This window comes from Panthera leo, chromosome D4 (assembly GCF_018350215.1).
Source record: "Panthera leo isolate Ple1 chromosome D4, P.leo_Ple1_pat1.1, whole genome shotgun sequence".
NCBI lineage: Eukaryota > Metazoa > Chordata > Mammalia > Carnivora > Felidae > Panthera > Panthera leo.
In genome coordinates this window covers 63,200,035-63,219,620 of record NC_056691.1, presented here as the reverse complement: position 1 = coordinate 63,219,620, position 19,586 = coordinate 63,200,035, and the positions used below count along the sequence as shown (strand labels likewise).

The 19,586-nt window shown below is 40.5% G+C and overlaps 2 protein-coding genes and 1 long non-coding RNA gene across 3 annotated transcripts in view; 2 read left to right on the top strand and 1 right to left on the bottom strand.

Moving 5' to 3' along the window:
• The first annotated feature begins 4,412 nt into the window (after nucleotides 1-4,412).
• Nucleotides 4,413-18,924, top strand: LOC122205433 (bile acid-CoA:amino acid N-acyltransferase-like). The gene is made up of 4 exons (XM_042913820.1): nucleotides 4,413-4,916; nucleotides 10,168-10,684; nucleotides 14,218-14,420; nucleotides 17,559-18,924. Exons 2-4 carry the CDS (start codon nucleotides 10,219-10,221, stop codon nucleotides 18,153-18,155), a joined length of 1,266 nt encoding a protein of 421 aa, XP_042769754.1. The 5' UTR covers nucleotides 4,413-4,916; nucleotides 10,168-10,218; the 3' UTR covers nucleotides 18,156-18,924.
• Nucleotides 11,901-19,586, bottom strand: part of LOC122205435 — a 13,295-nt gene continuing 5,609 nt past the window's right edge. Inside the window, exons 2-3 of the long non-coding RNA XR_006196049.1 lie at nucleotides 17,964-18,170; nucleotides 11,901-12,278 (exon numbers count right to left, since the gene is read on the bottom strand). This is a non-coding gene — a long non-coding RNA (uncharacterized LOC122205435). The remainder of the gene's footprint in view (nucleotides 12,279-17,963; nucleotides 18,171-19,586) is intronic.
• The window catches only part of BAAT (bile acid-CoA:amino acid N-acyltransferase), a 26,173-nt gene continuing 20,947 nt past the window's right edge, over nucleotides 14,361-19,586 (top strand). The window contains exon 1 of the mRNA XM_042913821.1: nucleotides 14,361-14,420. The gene's annotated coding sequence lies outside the window, so the exon portion shown is untranslated. The remainder of the gene's footprint in view (nucleotides 14,421-19,586) is intronic.

Below are 19,586 nucleotides of genomic sequence, written 5' to 3'. Positions count from 1 at the left end.
CAGAGCCCGACGCGGGGCTCAAACTCACGGACTGTGAGATCGTGACCTGAGCTGAAGTCGGATGCTCAACCGACTGAGCCACCGAGGCGCCCTTATTATTTTTTTCTTTTTTAAAAAAAAAAAACGTTTATTTATTTCGAGAGAGAAAGAAAGAGAATCCCAAGCAGGCTCCAGGCCGCTAGTACAGAGCCTGACACAGGGCTCAGTCCCACGAATGGTGAGATCATGACCTGAGCCACAATCAAGAGTCTGATGCTTAACCAACTGAGCCACCCAGTGCCCCATTATTTTTCATCTCTGATAATACTCTTGATATTGAAATCTACTTAATCCGACATTAATATAGCCACTTTGGGTTTCTTATGCTTACTGTTGCATGGTATATTATTTTTCATCCATTTACTTGCAGTTTATCAATGTGAACTACACTGATAATTTTTCACCACAATCCTGACTCTTTTGGTAATCTCTTCCTTGCTTTTGTTTAAAAATTTACTCTAAAAGTATGTTATATAATTTTTTAGCATACATAAATTTATGATTAATCTATGTATATTCATTTATGATTGGCATCTAACACTCAATATTATGTTTGTGATGTTCACCTAGGTTTTTGAATATAGTTATGTCTTATTTTTATTGCTTTTATTTATTTAATTTTTAAAAAAATATTTATTTTTGAGAGAGAGAAAGAGAGACAGAATGTGAGAGTGGCAGAGAGAGAGGGAGACACAGAGTCCAAAGCAGATTCCAGGCCCCGAGCTGTCAGCACAGAGCCCGACATGGGGCTCGAACCCACAAACCATGAGATCATGACCTGAGCTGAAGTCTGATGCTTAACTGACTGAGCCACCCAAGTGCCCCCACTGCTTAATAATTTTTAATCAATTTTATGTGTAGTATAAGTCTACTGCAAGTTAGCAGCCTGTGTTTTCAAGTGTTTCATGGAGTTTTTGGCTGATCAGAAGTCCTTACAATTAAGGAAGATGAATTTACTAATAGTTTCTTTAAGTTCATACTTTTATTTTTTTTAACGTTTATTTATTTATTTTTGTGAGAGAGAGATAGAGAGTGAGTGGGGGAGAGGCAGAGAGAAAGGAAGACAGAAGATCCGAAGCAGACTCCACACTGTCAGCACAGAACCCAGAGCCTGACAGCAGGCTCGAACCCATGAACTGTGAGATCATGACCTGAGCCAAAACCAAGAGTAGGATGCTTAACTGGCTGAGCCACCCAGGTGCCCTTAAACTCATACTTTTAAAGTGCTCTGTCTGTCACCTCAAATAAATAAATAAGGGCTCAATGATTTAATAGTGCTTTTATTTTCTTATCATGTAAAATCCCACTATGTCGTAGACCCTGGGTCTGGAGTTCTCTCTTGTCCAGCAAGAGAGCGTCTGCAGAATTGAAATGCAAGAGAGGCTAATGTCCGAGAGGAGATGAGCCCTGAGTAAGGTCCTCGCTCCATCTTTATTAGGATCAGAAGGCTTGCAAGCATGATGGATGTGCACAAAGAGACAATGAAACTGTGAACGTTAACTCATGGGCATGGGGAAAAGGGGGTTTTGAAGATATGCAGTGTTAGCAGTTTGGGTCAATACAAAACAAAATCCTGGAGCTGGGTGAAAGGTTTTTTACAGCAGACATGAGGCACCACCTCTGTTTACCTAAACTGGCCTGGGTAAAGATAAGAGGCACCACCTCTGTTTACCTGGCCTAGGTAAAGAAAGACAGAGCATGCTACCTCAGGGTCAAAAAGACACCTTTCTTTTGCTAATTAGCTCCACTCTGGGCAACTTTGCCCTGCCCTGTCTAAAGTCCTGTTTTCCTTTTTTTTTTTTTTTTTTTTTTTTTGTCCTTCCTTCCTATGAAAGCAGCTTTCTGCTATTGTACTAAGTTGGGGGGCATTTCTTCCCTGAATACCTAATCTTGTTTACCTCATTTTGGATGCTTCCATCCTGAGATTTCCTATTCCTATACCTTTGTCCTATACTGGGAAACTTTGCCCTGTTTATCCTGTGGCTTTCTAATTCTTTATGCCTTGTTAACCTATGGTGGAAATTCAGGGAATTCCTAACCTTATTTCCCACACACTAATGCTCTATTCTATAGCATTAAGTAGGCTCTCGAGCTCCTATGAATTAGTTCAGGAGGGGGAGGTAATGACTGGGAGATTTGGTGTTGCCCACATTCCAAAAGCAGAAATTGTGGGCCCAAGAACAAGTATTTTGTTGCCTGTTACTGTGGCCACATTTGCAATTCTCAGTTCAGAACTCTTTGGTAGTAAGTCAAAGTCCTTGACTTCTTTATTTATAGAGCAAAGGTATGGCCAAACGGTGCCAGTGAAGGTCAAGCAATTTGTTTATGACAAAAATTAATAAAATATGTGAGTAAAATGTAGGTGCTATTCCTAAGAGGGAGAGGTTTAGAAAGCATAGAGAATGAAAAAGGGGAAAATAGGAGGAGACTGGGTTCAATACGTTTTAAAAGTTAATAGGAAACTAGAGCAAACAGTGGTCCATAAGCCGGTGCTTCTCTTGTATTAGTTTGGTCAGATTGCAAAGATGTATTTGGGGTTTTGATTAACAAGAACTCTAGGGAGTGCCATTCTTCCTTTAGGGATGGAAAGGGAGGCTCAAGAGGAAAAAGTCAGGTACTTTGGTTTGTAATCAGGGCTCTCTCTTCTGGGCTAGTTGGAGATGGGTTAAAGTCTCAGGTCTTGAGTGAGTCATAAAATTAGATTCTTACTTTCAGTGTTTGGAATTTGGCAGTTCATGTGGACAAATAGTGTTTTTTCATTTTGTAATCTCAGAGAGCTTTGGAGTTCAAAGAGTGCTCAGATAAGGGTATGTCTTATCTGTTGGATTTTGTTTAGAAAGGATATGATAGGAACTTGTGATTATGAAGATATCAAGCCAGAATTTATATTTCTGAGGGAGAATGACAGGCTGTCTGAAATTATTTAACTTTTCTTTATTCAGTCTTCCCCCATATCTCCATTAATATTTCTCCCTGTTTTTAAAGACAACTTCCTAGAATAGTATAGAAGAAACTCTCTTAGTTTGGGCTTTTGAATTGTGGTCCCATTTTTATATTGTTTGAAGGATGATTTTCTTTTCTTGTATTTTTAAGTTTGTTTATTTATTTTGAGAGAGAGAATGATAGAGCACCTATGAAGGGGAGGAGGAGCAGAGAGAGAGAGAGAGAGGGAGAGAGAAAATCCCAAGCAGGCTCCATGCCCAGCGCAGACCCTGATGTGGGGCTGACATTAAAAGAAACTCATCCTGGGGCACCTGGGTGGCTCAGTTGGTTAAGCGTCTGACTCTTGATTTCAGCTCAGGTCATGATCTCACGGTTCGTGGGTTCGAGCCCCGTGTCAGGCTCTGCACTGACATTGCGGAGCCTGCGTGGAATTCTCTCTCTTCCTCTTTCTCTGCCCCATCTGAAGATCACACACACACCCACACTGTCTCAAGATAAATGAAACAAAAAACAAAACAACAACAACAAAAAAAACCCAGACTGTCGTGTTAGCAGATACTGTCAATACCTTGCCTGTATATACTTCCCCTAGTGGCATTAGTGCACAGGCCTGACTCACAACATCAGACCTTGGATTCCTCTGCCTGATAGTTTTATTGGGCCTCCAGAGTCAGCTTTACCTCTCAGCATGGCAGGCTGGAAGTGGTGGGAAATTAAGGCTTTTTCCTCCCTTACCACTCAGCCCTTAGCTAACCATTTATTGGATACTTCCCATTGCCCCTCTGCATTCCTGTTTCCTGGAACCCCCTCAAAATACACTACTTGCTTTGAGTTCTTACCTCAAGGTAGGCTTCTCGAGCAACCCAAGATAGGACAAAAGCAAACTACTTGACCCTTCCTTTAACCACCACCCTATTTCTCTTCTTATTCTCAAATAATTAAGCTATCATATTTATTCTTCAACCCTGCTCTTACCAGGTTCTGCTGTCACATGTTACTGGCCTCCTCTCTCTAGAATTGCACAAGGATTTACATGGTATAGCCAACAGCGATTTCAGAACTTGGCTTGCTTGAAGTATCAACTGACGATAAATAATCTTTCCTTTAGCCTCCTCAACCCCGCTGATCTGTAACTCTTAAGGATTTAAACTTACACAGTTGTGGAGGTTGGTTTAGCAGTCTCTGAAAAGTTGTCTTTGCAACTGATGACTGATCTCACTGAACCCTGTCCTGATTCCCAACCCACAGAATATATGAGCATAATCACTATCGTATGCCTTTAAATTTTGGGGTTTACTACACAGCCATAGTAAATGAAACATCTGTTTCTTTTGGGGTTACTTAAATGTGTGTGTGTGTGTGTGTGTGTGTGAGACTCTATAGAATAAAATATGTACCTGAGGAGTCTAGCTCCTAGTTAAAAACCTATGTATGATTTTCCAGAACTGACCATAGGCAATTACAAAGGCTTTAGCTGGCAGGCATTATGGGAGAAAGCTCTCCTTCCAGCACCAGTTTTGGGGTACAGTCAGTGCATGGCAGCCTCTTGAAAAAGTTGGAGTCAAGGACTTAAGCCACTCAGCAGTTACTGGTCTCCATAGTCATTAGTCACTCAGGCCCATCATGTTCTCGTATTTGCCTTCCCTGCCCATTGTAGATCTCTTTACATCAGGCCTGTTCAGGGTCCAAATTCTTGTCAAGGTGTGTCTGCTGAGGTTTCTTTATGCAAGGAGGAGGAATACTTGAAAACATTTCTTTTCACTGTGATTCAGCACCTAGCTCTTTTCTACTTCTAGCCCTTCCCCTCACTCTCTCCTGACCTCAGAACTGCTGGATCCTTTGGAGCTCCCTCGACAACCCACCCCCACTTCTGGCTGAGCCACCAACTTCAGACCATCAAGCCTCGTCTTGCCCAGGCATTTTCTCCCATCACAGTAAGTGATTAAAGACTTCACTCTTGTTTTTGGCTTGTTGCTTTAATCAGCTACTCTGACACATAGCCACTCAGCTTTCTCTATCTCCCTGAGCTCAGCTGAGCTCCTAACAGTACCTTTAAGTAATTACAGTCAGCCTGCAAATAATCTTGTATTGCTCGAAAAATAGCAGGTAATATATAATAATCTTACAACAGTTTAATTCTATTTACCCCATTCCCACCTTTGTGTCATTATATTTTATTTCAGTGTATTCTGTAAACCCCACAAGACATTGTTATTATTTTTATTTTATATAGTCTCTTAATTGCATTTAAATACACACAAACACACATATATATGTGTGTATGCATATTAAAGATGTTTTTAAATGGGCTTCTATAATTACCATTTTTGTGGTCTTCATCCTTTCCCACAGATCTGGTTGTCCATCTGGTCCAATTTCCCTCCAACAACTCAGCATTTCTTATAATGTCGGTCCACCACAGACATAATGTCTCCCATTTCCCCACCTCCTGGAAATGTCTTTATTTTGCCTTCATTTTTGTTTTTTTGTTTTTTTTTTTATTTTTTTTATTTTTTTTTTTTTTATTTTTTAATATATGAAATTTACTGTCAAATTGGTTTCCATACAACACCCAGTGCTCATCCCAAAAGGTTCCCTCCTCAATACCCATCACCCACCCTGCCCTCCCTCCCACCCCCCGTCAACCCTCAGTTTGTTCTCAGTTTTTAACAGTCTCTTATGCTTTGGCTCTCTCCCACTCTAACCTCTTTTTTTTTTTTTTTTCCTTCCCCTCCCCCATGGGTTTCTGTTAAGTTTCTCAGGATCCACATAAGAGTGAAACCATATGGTATCTGTCTTTCTCTGTATGGCTTATTTCACTTAGCATCACACTCTCCAGTTCCATCCATGTTGCTACAAAAGGCCATATTTCATTTTTTCTCATTGCCACGTAGTATTCCATTGTGTATATAAACCACAATTTCTTTATCCATTCATCAGTTGATGGACATTTAGGCTCTTTCCATAATTTGGCTATTGTTGAGAGTGCCGCTATAAACATTGGGGTACAGGTGCCCCTATGCATCAGTACTCCTGTATCCCTTGGATAAATTCCTAGCAGTGCTACTGCTGGGTCATAGGGTAGGTCTATTTTTAATTTTCTGAGGAACCTCCACACTGCTTTCCAGAGCGGCTGCACCAATTTGCATTCCCACCAACAGTGCAAGAGGGTTCCTGTTTCTCCACATCCTCTCCAGCATCTATAGTCTCCTGATTTCTTCATTTTGGCCACTCTGACTGGCGTGAGGTGGTATCTGAGTGTGGTTTTGATTTGTATTTCCCTGATAAGGAGCGACGTTGAACATCTTTTCATGTGCCTGTTTATTTTGCCTTCATTTTTGAAGTGTATTTTTGCTAGATAGAGAATTTTGGAGTTTTTATGTTTTCTTTTAGGCATTTAAAAAATTTATTGTCTTCTGGCTTCCATTGCTTGTGATGGGAAGTCAAACATTATTTATGTTGTTAATTCTCCTATATGTAAGGTTTCCATTTTTCTCTGGCTGCTTTTATTTTATTATTTATTATTTTTTTTAACGTTTTATTTATTTTTGAGACAGGGAGAGACAGAGCATGAACAGGGGAGGGTCAGAGAGAGGGAGACACAGAATCTGAAACAGGCTCCAGGCTCTGAGCGGTCAGCACAGAGCCCGACGCTGGGCTGGAACTCATAGACCACGAGATCATGACCTGAGCCGAAGTCGGCCGCTAAACCAACTGAGCCACCCAGGCGCCCCTCTCTGGCTGCTTTTAATATTTGCTTTTTATATTTTATTATCATTAGTTTAACTAATGATAATAGGCAATGCTGCAGTTGTGGTGTTCTTAGTGTTTGTCCTCCTTCTGGTTTGCTGAGTTTCTTGTAATTGTGGCAAGATATTTTTCAACAATTTTGGGAAAATTTCAGTCATTATTTATTTTCTTAAAGTTTCTTCATTTGAGAGGGCAGGGGGCAGGGAGGGAGGCAGGAGGGGCAGAGAGAGAGGGAGAGTGAGAATCCCAAGCAGGCTCTGCATGGTCAGAGCAGAGCCCGACCGCGGGGCTCTGTCCCACGCAGTAACCATGAGATCATGGTCTGAGCCAAAATCAAGAGTCGGTTGCTCGAACCAGTCTCTTCTCATGGTCCTGGGGCAGCTCTTTCTGTCTTTCTGCCCAAGGGTCCTGTCCGTGTGCTTTAATAAAATCATCTTTTTGCAAAAAAGAGTCGGATGCTCAACCAACTTAGGCACATAGGTGCCTCTCCATTATTATTTTTTAAAACATCTTTTCTGTGCCTTTCTCTCCCCTGTCTTTCTGAGGCACCAATTACACACATATTAGAATCTGATATTGTTCCACACGTCTCAAGTGCTCTGTTTTTCTTTTATACCCTTTTTTCTTTGTTGCAATTTAGTTTGGTCCTTTACTCTGCTGTTGTTTTCTAGTCTTCTATGAAGTCTATCTAGCAATTCTTCATTTTTATTCTTGTATTTTTTATTTCTAGCTTTTCCATTTGGTTCTTCTCTACAACTTTCATGCCCAGATGAAATTCTCAAATATTTTGTCTGCCTTTTCTACTTGATCCTTTAGCATTTTTATCATAGTTATTTTTTTTAACTAAGCTTTTAATTTTGAGGTAATGGTAGATTTACCACATATGTAAGAAATAATACAGAGAGAACACATGTACCCTTTACCCAGCTTCCCCTAATGGTAAAATCTTGCAAAACTGTAGTACAGTGTCACAAGGATATTGACCTTGATACAATCAGGATACAGAATATTCCTCTGAACACAAGGATCCTTCATGGTGTCCTTTTATAGACATCTCCTCCCAACCCAATCCTTGAACCTTGGCAACCCGCTACCACTAATCTGTTCTCCATTTCTCTAACTTTGTCGTTTCAAAGGGCACCTGGGTGGCTCAGTCGGTTGAGTGTCTGACTCTTGATTTTAGCTCAGGTCATGATCCCAGGGTTGTGGGATCAAGCCCTGCATCAGACTCCATGCTGAGCGTGGAGTCTGCTTATGATTCTTTCTCTCTCTCTCTCTCCCTCTGTCCCTCTCCTCCACTCGCTCTCTCTCTAAAAACAAACAAATAAGCAAACAAATAAATAACTTTGTCATTTCAAGAATGTTATATAAATGGAATCATACAATATGTAATCATTTGGGAGTGGCATAATTCTCTTGTGATTCCTCCCAGTTATTGTATTTATCAGTAATTCGATTGTTTTCCTGAATAGCATTCTATTGTAGTCGGTTCAAAGTTCCTGCGTGATAAATCCACTGTCTTGGCTATTTCTGTGCCCTTTCCTACTGATTGTTTGCTCTCATCATGAATATGGGTTGATTTTGTTGCTTCTGTTGCACCTTGTAATTTTTTTTTTTTATTATACCCCAGATATCTCATATAAAAGAAAAGACTAGGGGCACCTGGGTGACTCAGTCGGTTGAGCGACCGACTTTGGCTCAGGTCATGACCTCACGGTTTGTGGGTTTGAGCCCTGCATTGGGCTCTGTGCTGACAGCTCAGAGCCTGGAGACTGCTTTGGATTCTGTGTCTCCTTTTCTCTCTGCCCCTTCCCACTCACGCTCTGTCTCTCTCTCAAAAATAAATAAACATTAAAAAAAAGAAAAAAGAGTAGACTAAGTCATATTTACCTCAAGAAAAGAGCAAAGCCCTGTTCTGTCAGAATGGTAGAATTAGGGGCTGACCTGTAGTCGAGCTGGATCTGGGCTTTGTCTCAGCTTTATCTGATTCAGCATACCCCTGGCTTCAGATAGTTTGGGATATGAAATTAGGCTCTTCTCATCAGAAGAAACTGGTGCCTAACCATTGCTGAACTTCTGGAGATATCTTTGGCTTTTGTGGCCAGGTTGCTAGCTTTTCTAACTGTAGGATATTTCCCTCTGATTTATAATTCTTCTGGAAGGAGGGTCACCAAGGACATTTCTTTGCTCTGCAGTCCCAGTCCTGGCTTTCTGAGCCTGGGGAAATCTCTCTATTTTTGCTATTCTTCCCTATCTTTTGGAAGTTAGCTGCCTTGCTTCTTCCGAAGGCCTGCAGACAGATTTCTCTTGGCTCATGTCTCTGCTCCCATTCTTTGATGTATTGTCCTAGAGCACATGGCCAGGTCCTAAAGAGTTGGCACTTGGAGAAAGACTCTGGCTGGAGTTTCTCAGGATTCGAATCTATCAAACCAGCCCACACACATCCATTATACTTTCTCCTTATTTTTGATTTCTCCTTATTTTTTTGATGGGCGTTTCTTTTTTGCTGCTTTGTCATAGATAAAAGTCACTCTGTAGAAGAGAAAGTTTTCTCTTTCCTATGATGAGTTTGTTACTCACTAGAGTTTAATTTGTTTAGATTCCTGACAATCTAATGAGATTTAAAAAATTTTTTTAATTGATTTTGTTTTTATACAGATAATTTTAGGTTATTAGAATGGGAATAATGGTCATTTTTGTGGCTTTCTTCACACTAACCAAAGGAGAGAGGCATTCCTTAATTTTTAAGATGGAAGTTATAAAAAGCCCAGCAAATGTTTGGGTGTCTGAAGGGCTGGTCAGTGCCTGGTTTTGCTTAGGACTGGGTAACTAACTTCAGAGTTAATCCTAACTCTGAAGCCAGGAATATTTTTTCTTTAGGGAATAATACATATGTCAGCCTCCTTGCTCTTCCCAAAGATTTTATTTTCATACTTTTGAGAAGATTTGTCTGTTTTTTTAATACTCTGTTAGACATGAATTCTTAGATGCCAGGCATTCTGTCTGCAGGATTTGGGAAGGGGATTAGTAGTGAAGTCACCAGTTCCATATATATATATAGATATTTACCAAGTCCCCCTTTTCAACTGCACATCTCACTCTTATCCTCCGCTGCATCTAATTTTCCAAGGGTTCTGGTGGCCGATTGCGATATCTTCCTTGGATATGTTGATACCATTCATGCATATTTTGGCTGCTGCTTCCTCCACCCTGGCTCATAATGATTATAAAACTTATCTACTTGTTTTATGTATTCTAGAAGTTCGTTGAAAGCTCTCAGGTATCTAATACTTGAAGATTATATCAGTATATTTGCTAAACAACTGGAGGGTTAGAGCTGAATCCCAAGCAGCCTGATTTCTGCTCCAGTTCACCTCTCATTAACCTTATCACTGTCTTATTTCATTATCCCTTTTTTTTTTTTTTTATATCCAGGCTTTACTCAAAGCATTACTTGAAGAATCTTCAAGGTGCCACATTGTAACAATGATTCAGCTGACAGCTACCCCTGCAAGCACACTCACTGATGAGCCAGTACACATCCGAGCTACAGGCCTGTGTCCCTCTCAGATAGTGATTTTTCAGGCAACACTAGAAGATGAAAAGGGGAACCTGTTTCATTCTCAAGCCTACTATAAGGCCAGTGAAGTTGGTGAGGTAGACCTGGATCATGCTCCTTCACTTGGAGGTGACTATATAGGGGTCCACCCCATGGGTCTCTTCTGGTCCCTGAAACCTGAAAAATTTTTAACTAAATTGATGAAAAGAGATGTGATGACTAGCCCCTTCCTGGTCCAGATAAAACTTTATGATTCAAATTTACCATTAGCCCAGATTGCCGCCACTGATCCAAAAGTCAGCGTGACTTTGGAGAGGTGGTACAGAGCACCCGGTGTCACACGGATCCAAGTTCACGAAGGCCACCTTCGGGGAGCCCTCTTTCTCCCTCCTGGTGAGTAGAATTAACCTGGTACTGTCATCCTCGTGTTTCCTCTTTTGAATGCCTCGTCCTTCTAGAGGTTTAACTTGGATATGGATAGTACATAGTGTAATCCTTGCCAGCCATAGAATCAGGGTTAATTCTGAGTCAGAACAAGAATATGGTGGGGCGCCTGGGTGGCTCAGTCGGTTAAATGTCCGACTTCAGCTCAGGTCATGATCTCGCGGTCCGTGAGTTCAAGCCCCACGTCGGGCTCTGGGCTGATGGCTCAGAGCCTGGAGCTTGCTTCCGATTCTGTGTCTCCCTCTCTCTCTGCCTCCCCCCCCCCCCCCCCCCGGTTCATGCTGTGTCTCTCTCTGCCTCAAAAATAAATAAACGTTAAAAAAAATTAAAAAAAAAGAATATGGTGATGCCCCATTCCAACTCAAGTTTGATCTCAACAATTCTGGAGCTTTTCTAAGGATATGACTACATGTAGTTTATGAAGTCCCTGCATTATGGGTTTCCCATAGCTTTGGATTCATGTGAAATCCTTCTATATTGAAGCCTGACTATCTGAAGACCCCTATCCTGATATCATGGAACTGTATCCCAGCTTCTCTTGGGGGTTTTATCCTGTCTGAGTTTCAGTTTAGGCATGGGTCATCGCATGCAATAAGCTGATGATATTATGGACTGAAATACTGCAACAAATATAGAGGATGCAAAGAAACTTTATATTCTCTAGTTCCATAAATATTTCATATTTATACAGTATTCCACAAATCTGCAGAAAATACAACATGCTTCTTAATGGCTATACAACTTACCAGAATACACATAGTTTCTCACAGTGATCTCCACATATCAGTAAGTGGTTCAAAACATCTACTGGTACATTTATCAGGGTTTATTGTGGGACTGAATGAAGCAAAGTTAGTTTTCCAGAAGTTGCTCATGGCAGGTCCAGGTTTCAGGAGTGTCTGAGGCCCCCTTCTGCAGACACATGATTTGATCTGGGACACAGCCATCGTATTGCCAGGATGTATGCCTCTCTCTCTGCTTTTAAAAACATAATCACAGAGTGCCTGGGTGCCCCAGTCAGTCAAGCATCCCAGTTCGGCTCAGTGATCTCACAGTTCATGAGTTTGAGTCCCCATTGAGCAGCGTGGAACCCCCTTCAGATCCTCTGTCTCCCTCTCTCTTTGCCCCTCCCTGCTCTCTCTCTCTCTCTCTGTCTCTCAAAAATAAACATTAAAAAAATAAAAACATAATCACTTAGTAGAACTGAGATGGATTGAGGAAGCTTGAAGTGGTAGAAGTGGTTTCCAACAGCATAGAGTTATAGACGACGTAGAAGGAATAAAAACTTCCCTTTGCAAAGTCATCATGACCCATTTGGTTGTTTGGACAAATTTCAATATGTTTACACCCAGTAATTAGCATATAGGCAAGATTATTGTGTGTGGGGATCAGTGAGTGACACAAACGTCTGTGCCTCTATTATTCCACTTCAATGAAAAATTTAATATTGGTGCAGGCCTCCCACGTTGGGATGATGTGTTGGTTTAGAGGGTGCTATTTGTGAATCCTCTTGGACACCGCACGTGCTCGTGTCCTCCTTGTTCTGTGGGGGCCAAAAGAGAATGAGTCAGGTCTCAAAGTGGTTCTCAACTATGACATTCTTCCAGGGTAAGAGGCTCAGTACTCTTTTTTTATAATGGTTTTAGGAGAATTTAGTGATTCATCACTTGCATATAATACCCAGTGCTCATCCCAACAAGTGTCTTCCTTAGTGCCCCTTACCCATTTAGTCCATGCCCCCACCCAACACCCCTCCAGCGACCCTCAGTTTGTTCTCTGTATGTAAGAGTCTCTTATGGTTTGTCTCCCTCTCTGTTTTTATTTTGTTTTTCCTTCCCTTCCCCTATGTTTGTGTGTTTTATTTCTTAAATTCCGCATTTGAGTGAAATTATATGATATGTCTTTTTCTGACTTATTTCACGTAGCATAATACACTCTAGTTCCATCCACATTATTGCAAATGGCAAGATTTCATTCTTTTTTATCGCCAAGTAATATTCCATTGTATATGTATATCACATCTTCTTTATCCATTCATCATTCGAGAGACGTTTGGGCTTTTTCCATACTTTGGCTATTGTTGATAGTGCTGCTATAAACATTGGGTGCATGTGCCCCTTCGAATCAACATTTTTGTATCCTTTGGATAAATACCTAATAGTGCAGTTGCTGGGTTGAAGGTAGTTCTATTTTTAATTAACAAAAATTTTTTTTTAATGTTTATTTATTTTTGAGGGGTGGGGGGAAGGGCAGAGAGAGAAAGGGAGACACAGAATCCAAAGCAGGCTCCAGGCTCTGAGCTGTCAGCACAGAGCCCGACGCGGAGCTGAAACTCACGGACTGTGAGATCATGACCTGAGCCGAAGTCGGACGCTGAACCAACTTGAGCCACCCAGGTGCCCTAACAAGTGGTATATTTTAAAGCCAAGATATATTTAGTATCATTTTATTTCTTCTCTCAACATAAGGAAACACAGCAATGTTTTCTTTTGAAAATTCCCAATATTCCTTTAAATCAAGTCACTTGTTTCTTTTTTTAAAATATTTTTTATTTTTAAGTAGTCTCTACACCCACCATGGGGTTTGAACTCACAACCCCAAGATCAAGAGTCACACACTCTATCAACTGAGCCAGCCAGGCATCCCCAAGTCACTCTTTTCAAATGTGGATGGGACCAGTCTTCCTTAGCTAAAATCACTTACACAAGAATAGAATGCCCCCAGTAGCGCATCATAAATATTTTTTTCAGTGTGTGAACCTTGATTTAGGAAACAAGTTGCCTACACAGAGAGTGAGTATAGAATGATACTCTGAGCACCTCTACTTTTTGCCATGTGTTAAACTTCAGTGAATAAACAGTGTTACTGCATGAAAGCCCTCGTCATTTACATCTGCTTGGGTGTAGTCAGACTAATGTAACAGAGCAGTGTTAAGTCAGGATTATAGCTAATAATCATTTCAATTCACTTTTTGGAGTCATATACTTTTGAAGCCTTTTTTTTTTTTTTTTTTTTGAGTCATATATACTTTAAGAACCCAATTAAATCCATAGAGGCTTTCATTAGTAACATGCACATATAAACATATATTTTGCGTGTAATCTCAGGACCTTCACTGGTGTCCTAAAGCCTAATTGTGTACCTCTTCATAGATTAAAAAGCCCTTGCCTAATTTCAATGGCTTTCTTTACTCAGTACTATAGAAATGAGCCACTATGAGTCCCCAGTAGTCCTTGGCTACAGAGATGAAGCATGTCAGTGAACAGGTTTCCCAATCAAGCTTCCTGATATTGTGTTCCATTAGTGTATTCAATCAGCTTTAATTCTGTCCCAGATAGGAGCCTGAAAATTTAGGGATTCCATTGAAAATTTATATGTCATTTCCACGATTTGTGATGCATTCCTTTGTGTTGTCGTATTTTTCTTCCTTTTTCCTTCCCTTCCCTTCATATCCAGTTCTGTTTTGTTTTGTTCTTTTTCAGGAGAGGGCCGTTTCCCAGGGGTAATTGACTTGTTTGCTGATATTGGTGGGCTGATTGAATACCGAGCCAGTCTCCTGGCCAGTCATGGCTTTGCTGCGTTGGCCTTGGCCTACTGTGACTATGAAGATCTGCCTTTACACCCAGAAAAAATAGAGTTAGAATATTTTGAAGAAGCTGTCAACTTTCTCCTGAGACATCCGAAGGTAATTTTTGCCTTTTCTTTCAGTTCCTGTTTTTAAATAACTATAACACTCTGTGACCCTTTAACTTCCAAGTGTGATTCTATATACATACCCATATTATTCACATGATTTCTTTCACACCCAATGTCTTCTGCTCAGAAAGACAAAATGGGAAGTTAGCCTGTGTCCATGATGGAATCAAAATGCAATGGCTTTAGATTCAGACAGAAATGGCTTGCCTTTCTGGCTCCATCCCATCTGGTTGTGGGAATCTGGGCGAGCTACTAACATGCTCTAATTCTCAGTTTCTTCATCTATTAAATACTATGGCAGTGGTGCTATTTTGTAAGGCTCTTGTGAGAATTATCTAAGGGGATAATACAAACAAAGTGCTCACTAGAGTCACTGGCAATACTACACCCTCAATAAATGTAATTATTATTATCATCACCTCTCTGATAATTATTTAATCACCAGACTTCACCAGAAAGATAGTCTGTCTTTCTTGAGGAGTGAGTCTGCATTTTTAGCTATTTGAGAGGCCTTAAAAATAATGCTATAGTTCTTTCTAGTCTGTACCTTCTTTAAATTTTAAAATGTGATTTGCTGCTACTGTAGGGTTGCTGCATGTTAGCCCTTGCTAATTGCTAATGTTTTTATCTTTTTTTTAATGTTTATTTATTTTTGAGAGAGAGACAGAGTACGAGGGGGAGGGGCAGAGAGAGAGGGAGACACAAAATTCAAAGCAGGCTCTAGGCTCCAAGCTGCCAGCACAAGAGCCCAACGTGGGGCTCAAACTCAGATCGTGAGATCATGACCTGAGCCGAAGTCAGCTGCTTAACTGACTGAGCCACCCAGTTGCCCCAGCTAATATTTTTTTCTTAAAAAGAATTGATCTAAGTAAAATTAAGTCTCTGTACCACATCCTATTTCATATCAGGATCACCAAAATATGATTAGAATTGTAGTAATTAGATGGGCAATGATCACTGACAATCTATTGATGCTTTGAATTTTTACTTTTTATTTTATCTTATTTTTAAGGTTTATTTATTTTTGAGAGAGAGAGAGAGAGAGACAGAGCATGAGCATGAGCATGAGCATGAGCATGAGCAGGGGAAGGGCAGAGAGAGGAGGAGACACAGAGCCTGAAGCAGGCTCCAGGCTCCGAGCTGTCAGCACAGAGCCCGACGTGGGGCTTGAACTCACAAACTGTTAGATCATGACCTGAGCTCAAGTTGGATACTTAACCAACTGAGCCACCCAGGTGCCCCAATGCATTGAATTTTTAAAAAGCTATTTTTGATGCATGTAATGGAGTTGTCCTTGAGCTATCAAATAGGCAATGTTACTGTGCTGAGTTTCTGCTTAACTTAGTTGAGAGATGAAGAGGCTGTGTGATTCGGTTTTTCACTTTCTTAGCCTGATTCCTCTTATACTTGCTGCATGACTTCTTTATCAGTAATCTTACCAATGTCACTTAGATAGTCAATGACTAAGCGAGACCTGGAAACCAGATTTCTTTCCTAGGCTGTTGGTACTTGCACTAAACCTGCTTCATTCTGTCTCTTCTGTGGGAGGATAGACCACAGATCTTTCAATTCCTTGTAGGTCTTATTTCTCCATCTGTTGATTTTAAGCATCCTAAAATCCCTAATCCCAAATGCGGTGGCAGAAATTGTAACGAGAGTTAGTGTTCTGCCAAAAGGCTGCAGATAGCTGTGTCATTTTGTTATATACCATGTTGTTCATGCATGTTATACTTCCTTTTACTTTGTCTTCCCTGGCCAGATCTTTTCTGGGTTCTCATCTCTCATTGCAGTGATGTGACTCTATATCTTTTATATTAAGACCTAGAACTTCAGAGCTTGAGAGCTCTTTTTAATTCAAAAGGAGATGATTCACGTCACCCCACTTAATATGCAGGGTAGGATCTTAGGTAGAATGTACTGGCCTTACAAGAGAGCCTGAAAACATAGATAGAAAAGGGGACTAGGTTCAGATCCATCAGAACTTATCACTTGGGACTGGATACATGCCCCTCAAAATAAGAAGAGAATGGCTCCTGTTAGTGAGCCTATACACAGCATAGAATACCGTTCCTTCTTGTTTGTTCCCATTTTTTAAAATTAATTCATTTATCTTGAGAGAAAGAGAACAGGGTAGGGGCAGAGAGAGAGGGAAAGAGAGAGAATCCCAAGCAGGCTCTGCACTGTCAGCATGGAGCCTGATGTGTGGCTCAATGCAGGGCTTGATCCCTTGAACCATGAGATCATGACCTGAGCTGAAATCAAGAGTCAGTCACTTAACTGACTGAGCCACTCGGGTGCCCCAACTCAAATTTTTTAAATATAAAAACCCAATTCATAGCCTATTTCCTTTGAGAATCTTTCTCTAATCCTGCCTTTATTCCCTGATAATCCGGGTTGGCAGCCTTGCTTATGCATTCTTATATTGCAGAATTTGTAAGTTACTCTAATTGTCTGTTTTTGCCCTCCTGTCTCTCCACCTGGTAGTGAGTTCCTTGATGGTAAGAGATGATTTGTGCCTTTTTCCCCTCAGTGTCCCCCAGTGGTTAGTACAGGGTGGACGATCTAAAAATGCCTGCTTGGTGACTGACCAGGGAAGAGGAAGCTGAGCCAAGCCTCCTTCATGAAACCTTTCTCCAAAGGAGAAACCTTCTATGGAAACCACAGCAGATGTAGAATCCTCTGTTCGTGTTTCAATGCTCTATTTTACTAATTTTACCTTTTTTCCTCAGTCTTTTCCTACAGAGTGCCTTTCCTATGACCTTTAGAGACCCCAGTATTGATACAACAAAGTTTACCAATCATCTATACCTTGACTCATACTATTCACAATAGTTATGTGCCCTTTTCTTATTTTCCCTACTACATTGGTATTTCTTTAGGGCATTTTAAACTCAGCACCTAACACCATGCTGAATTTATAGTATTTAATTTGGAAAGCCTGACATATTCTTGAAGGAGTATTTCCTTTGAACATACATTACATATTTCAGAACTCTAGAACTGGGCATGTAGGTGGGATTAGTCCTTGCTTGATTCCGATTGGCCATTCAAGTTCTTTGGTTGTTTGAGATGGTAGGGTTTTGCTAAATGGTGGATAAAATCAATGTCTCATTTTCATTATTTTTAGGTCCTTGGCCCAGGCATTGGGATAGTTTCCATAAGCAAAGGAGCAGAGATTGGACTCTCCATGGCTATTCACCTAAAACAGGTCATAGCCACCGTGCTTATTAATGGACCCAACTTTGTATTTAGCACTCCACAGGTGTATCGTGGTCAAATTAGTCAGCCCTTGTCCTTCTCCCCACAGTTAGTATCTATCAATGCCTTAGGGTTAGCACAGTTCCAGTATTGTTTTGAGGAAGCTAGAAGTAAAGCCAGTGAGACCTTTTTTCTCCCCATTGAAAAGGCCCAGGGACATTTCCTCTTCATTGTGGGAGAAGATGATAAGAGTATCAACAGCAAAGCATATGCTGAGCAAGCCACAGAACAGTTGAGGAGAAATGGGAAGGACAATTGGACCCTGCTATCTTACCCTGGGGCAGGCCACATGTTAGAGCCTCCCTATTCCCCACTGTGCTGTGCCTCAAAGCTCTCCAAACTCCACCTGTTCATGCAGTGGGGAGGAGAGGTGACCCTGCATGCAGCTGCACGGGAGCATTCTTGGAAGGAGATCCAGAAGTTTCTCAAGAAGCATCTCATTCCAGTTGTGACCAGTCAACTCTGAGAAGAGAAAATGTTCCTGAGAAATAGAGAAGCAATATCAGACCTTCACTTGATTTTCATAGAACAATGTCTTTGACCTCTTATTGCGGGAGGTTATAATAAGAGAAAGCAAGAGGATGGCAATGGTCATGTCTTGACTTGGAAAGGGAAAAATGGTTCCCAGTTAATCCAGCATCATACACAGAGGATTTTCTATTTCAAAACATAAATTTAGGGCTCTACCTGCCCTAAAATTTTCCAGTTTATAATTATAATAGCAATTCTCTGGAGGAAGAAAGTTACCAAAATGAACTACAGAATCCCCTGTTTTATAAAACAGACGTGTGTAGAATCAGGTGCTCATATTTGCTGATTTCTTAAAACTCAAATTAAATATGTTTAGATTTCTCATTGAAAATATGCTCATGGCTCATGGTTACATCATTGTCACTGAAAAACTAGAGCATTATTTTAAGGCAATATGGAAGCTGATACGGAGGTAACATGATTGAGTCGGTCTACAATAAATTCAACAAATGCTAATAAAATGAAATAATTTTTGTGTCTAAACATACAGCATTTTAAGAAAGAAACAATCTGAGATTCACAGAATTGCATTTTAGGAAAGGAGCCATGAGGGTGTGGATTGTGTACCATAGGGGCTGGCAAACTGTTTCTATGAAGTACTAGATAGCAAATATTTTTGGCTTTGTGGGCCATATATAAAGTCTCTGTCATTATTACTGGGTTCTTCCATTAAAGCACAAAGGCAGCACAGGCTGTAATGAATGACTGTGGCTCTGTTCCAATTAAATTTTCTTTATGGACACTGACATTTGCATTTCATATAATTTTAACATGTCACACAATAGTAATTTTCTTTTCATTTTTTTCCGAGTATCTACAACTGTAAAAGCCATTCTTAGCTTCTGGGCAGCAGAAAAACTGGCTGTGGTCTGGATTTGGCTCACAGGGCACAGTTTGATGACCCTGGGTTTAGAACAATCCAGATTACTTTGTCCAAGTACACATTCTCTAAGGGGCAAGTCACCATCCAAATATTCCTGAGCTACTAAATTGCAATGGATGGATGTGAAAGGTGATTAGTAGATAATCAAGTGAAGATAAACCAGCAAAAACATATTTGAATGATTTTGTAGGTGTGATGGGGGGAGCCAGTGAGGAATTAGAATAGAAGTCACATGGGGACACTTCATTGTATCTGCCTAAACTCTTTTTCTTTTATTTGATGTCTGATATTCCCTATGTTGGGCATAAAATTATTCCATTCAGTATGACTGAGGCTACTAGCCTCTCCTTTCTCATTCAGGTAAGTTTTCACATCTCCCAGACCTAGTCAATTAGAATACGTCACTCCTTTGGCTATAATAATCATGTAATTGCAATGGCTAATATCTCCTGTGCTATATGCTATCTAACAACTATATATGTT

Coding starts and splice junctions, on each gene's coding strand:
- LOC122205433 (XM_042913820.1), top strand. CDS start 10,219: ATGATTCAGCTGACAGCTACCCCTGCAAGCACACTCACTGATGAGCCA. Junction 10,685..14,217: donor AGCCCTCTTTCTCCCTCCTG/GTGAGTAGAATT, acceptor GTTCTTTTTCAG/GAGAGGGCCGTTTCCCAGGG. Junction 14,421..17,558: donor TTCTCCTGAGACATCCGAAG/GTAATTTTTGCC, acceptor CATTATTTTTAG/GTCCTTGGCCCAGGCATTGG.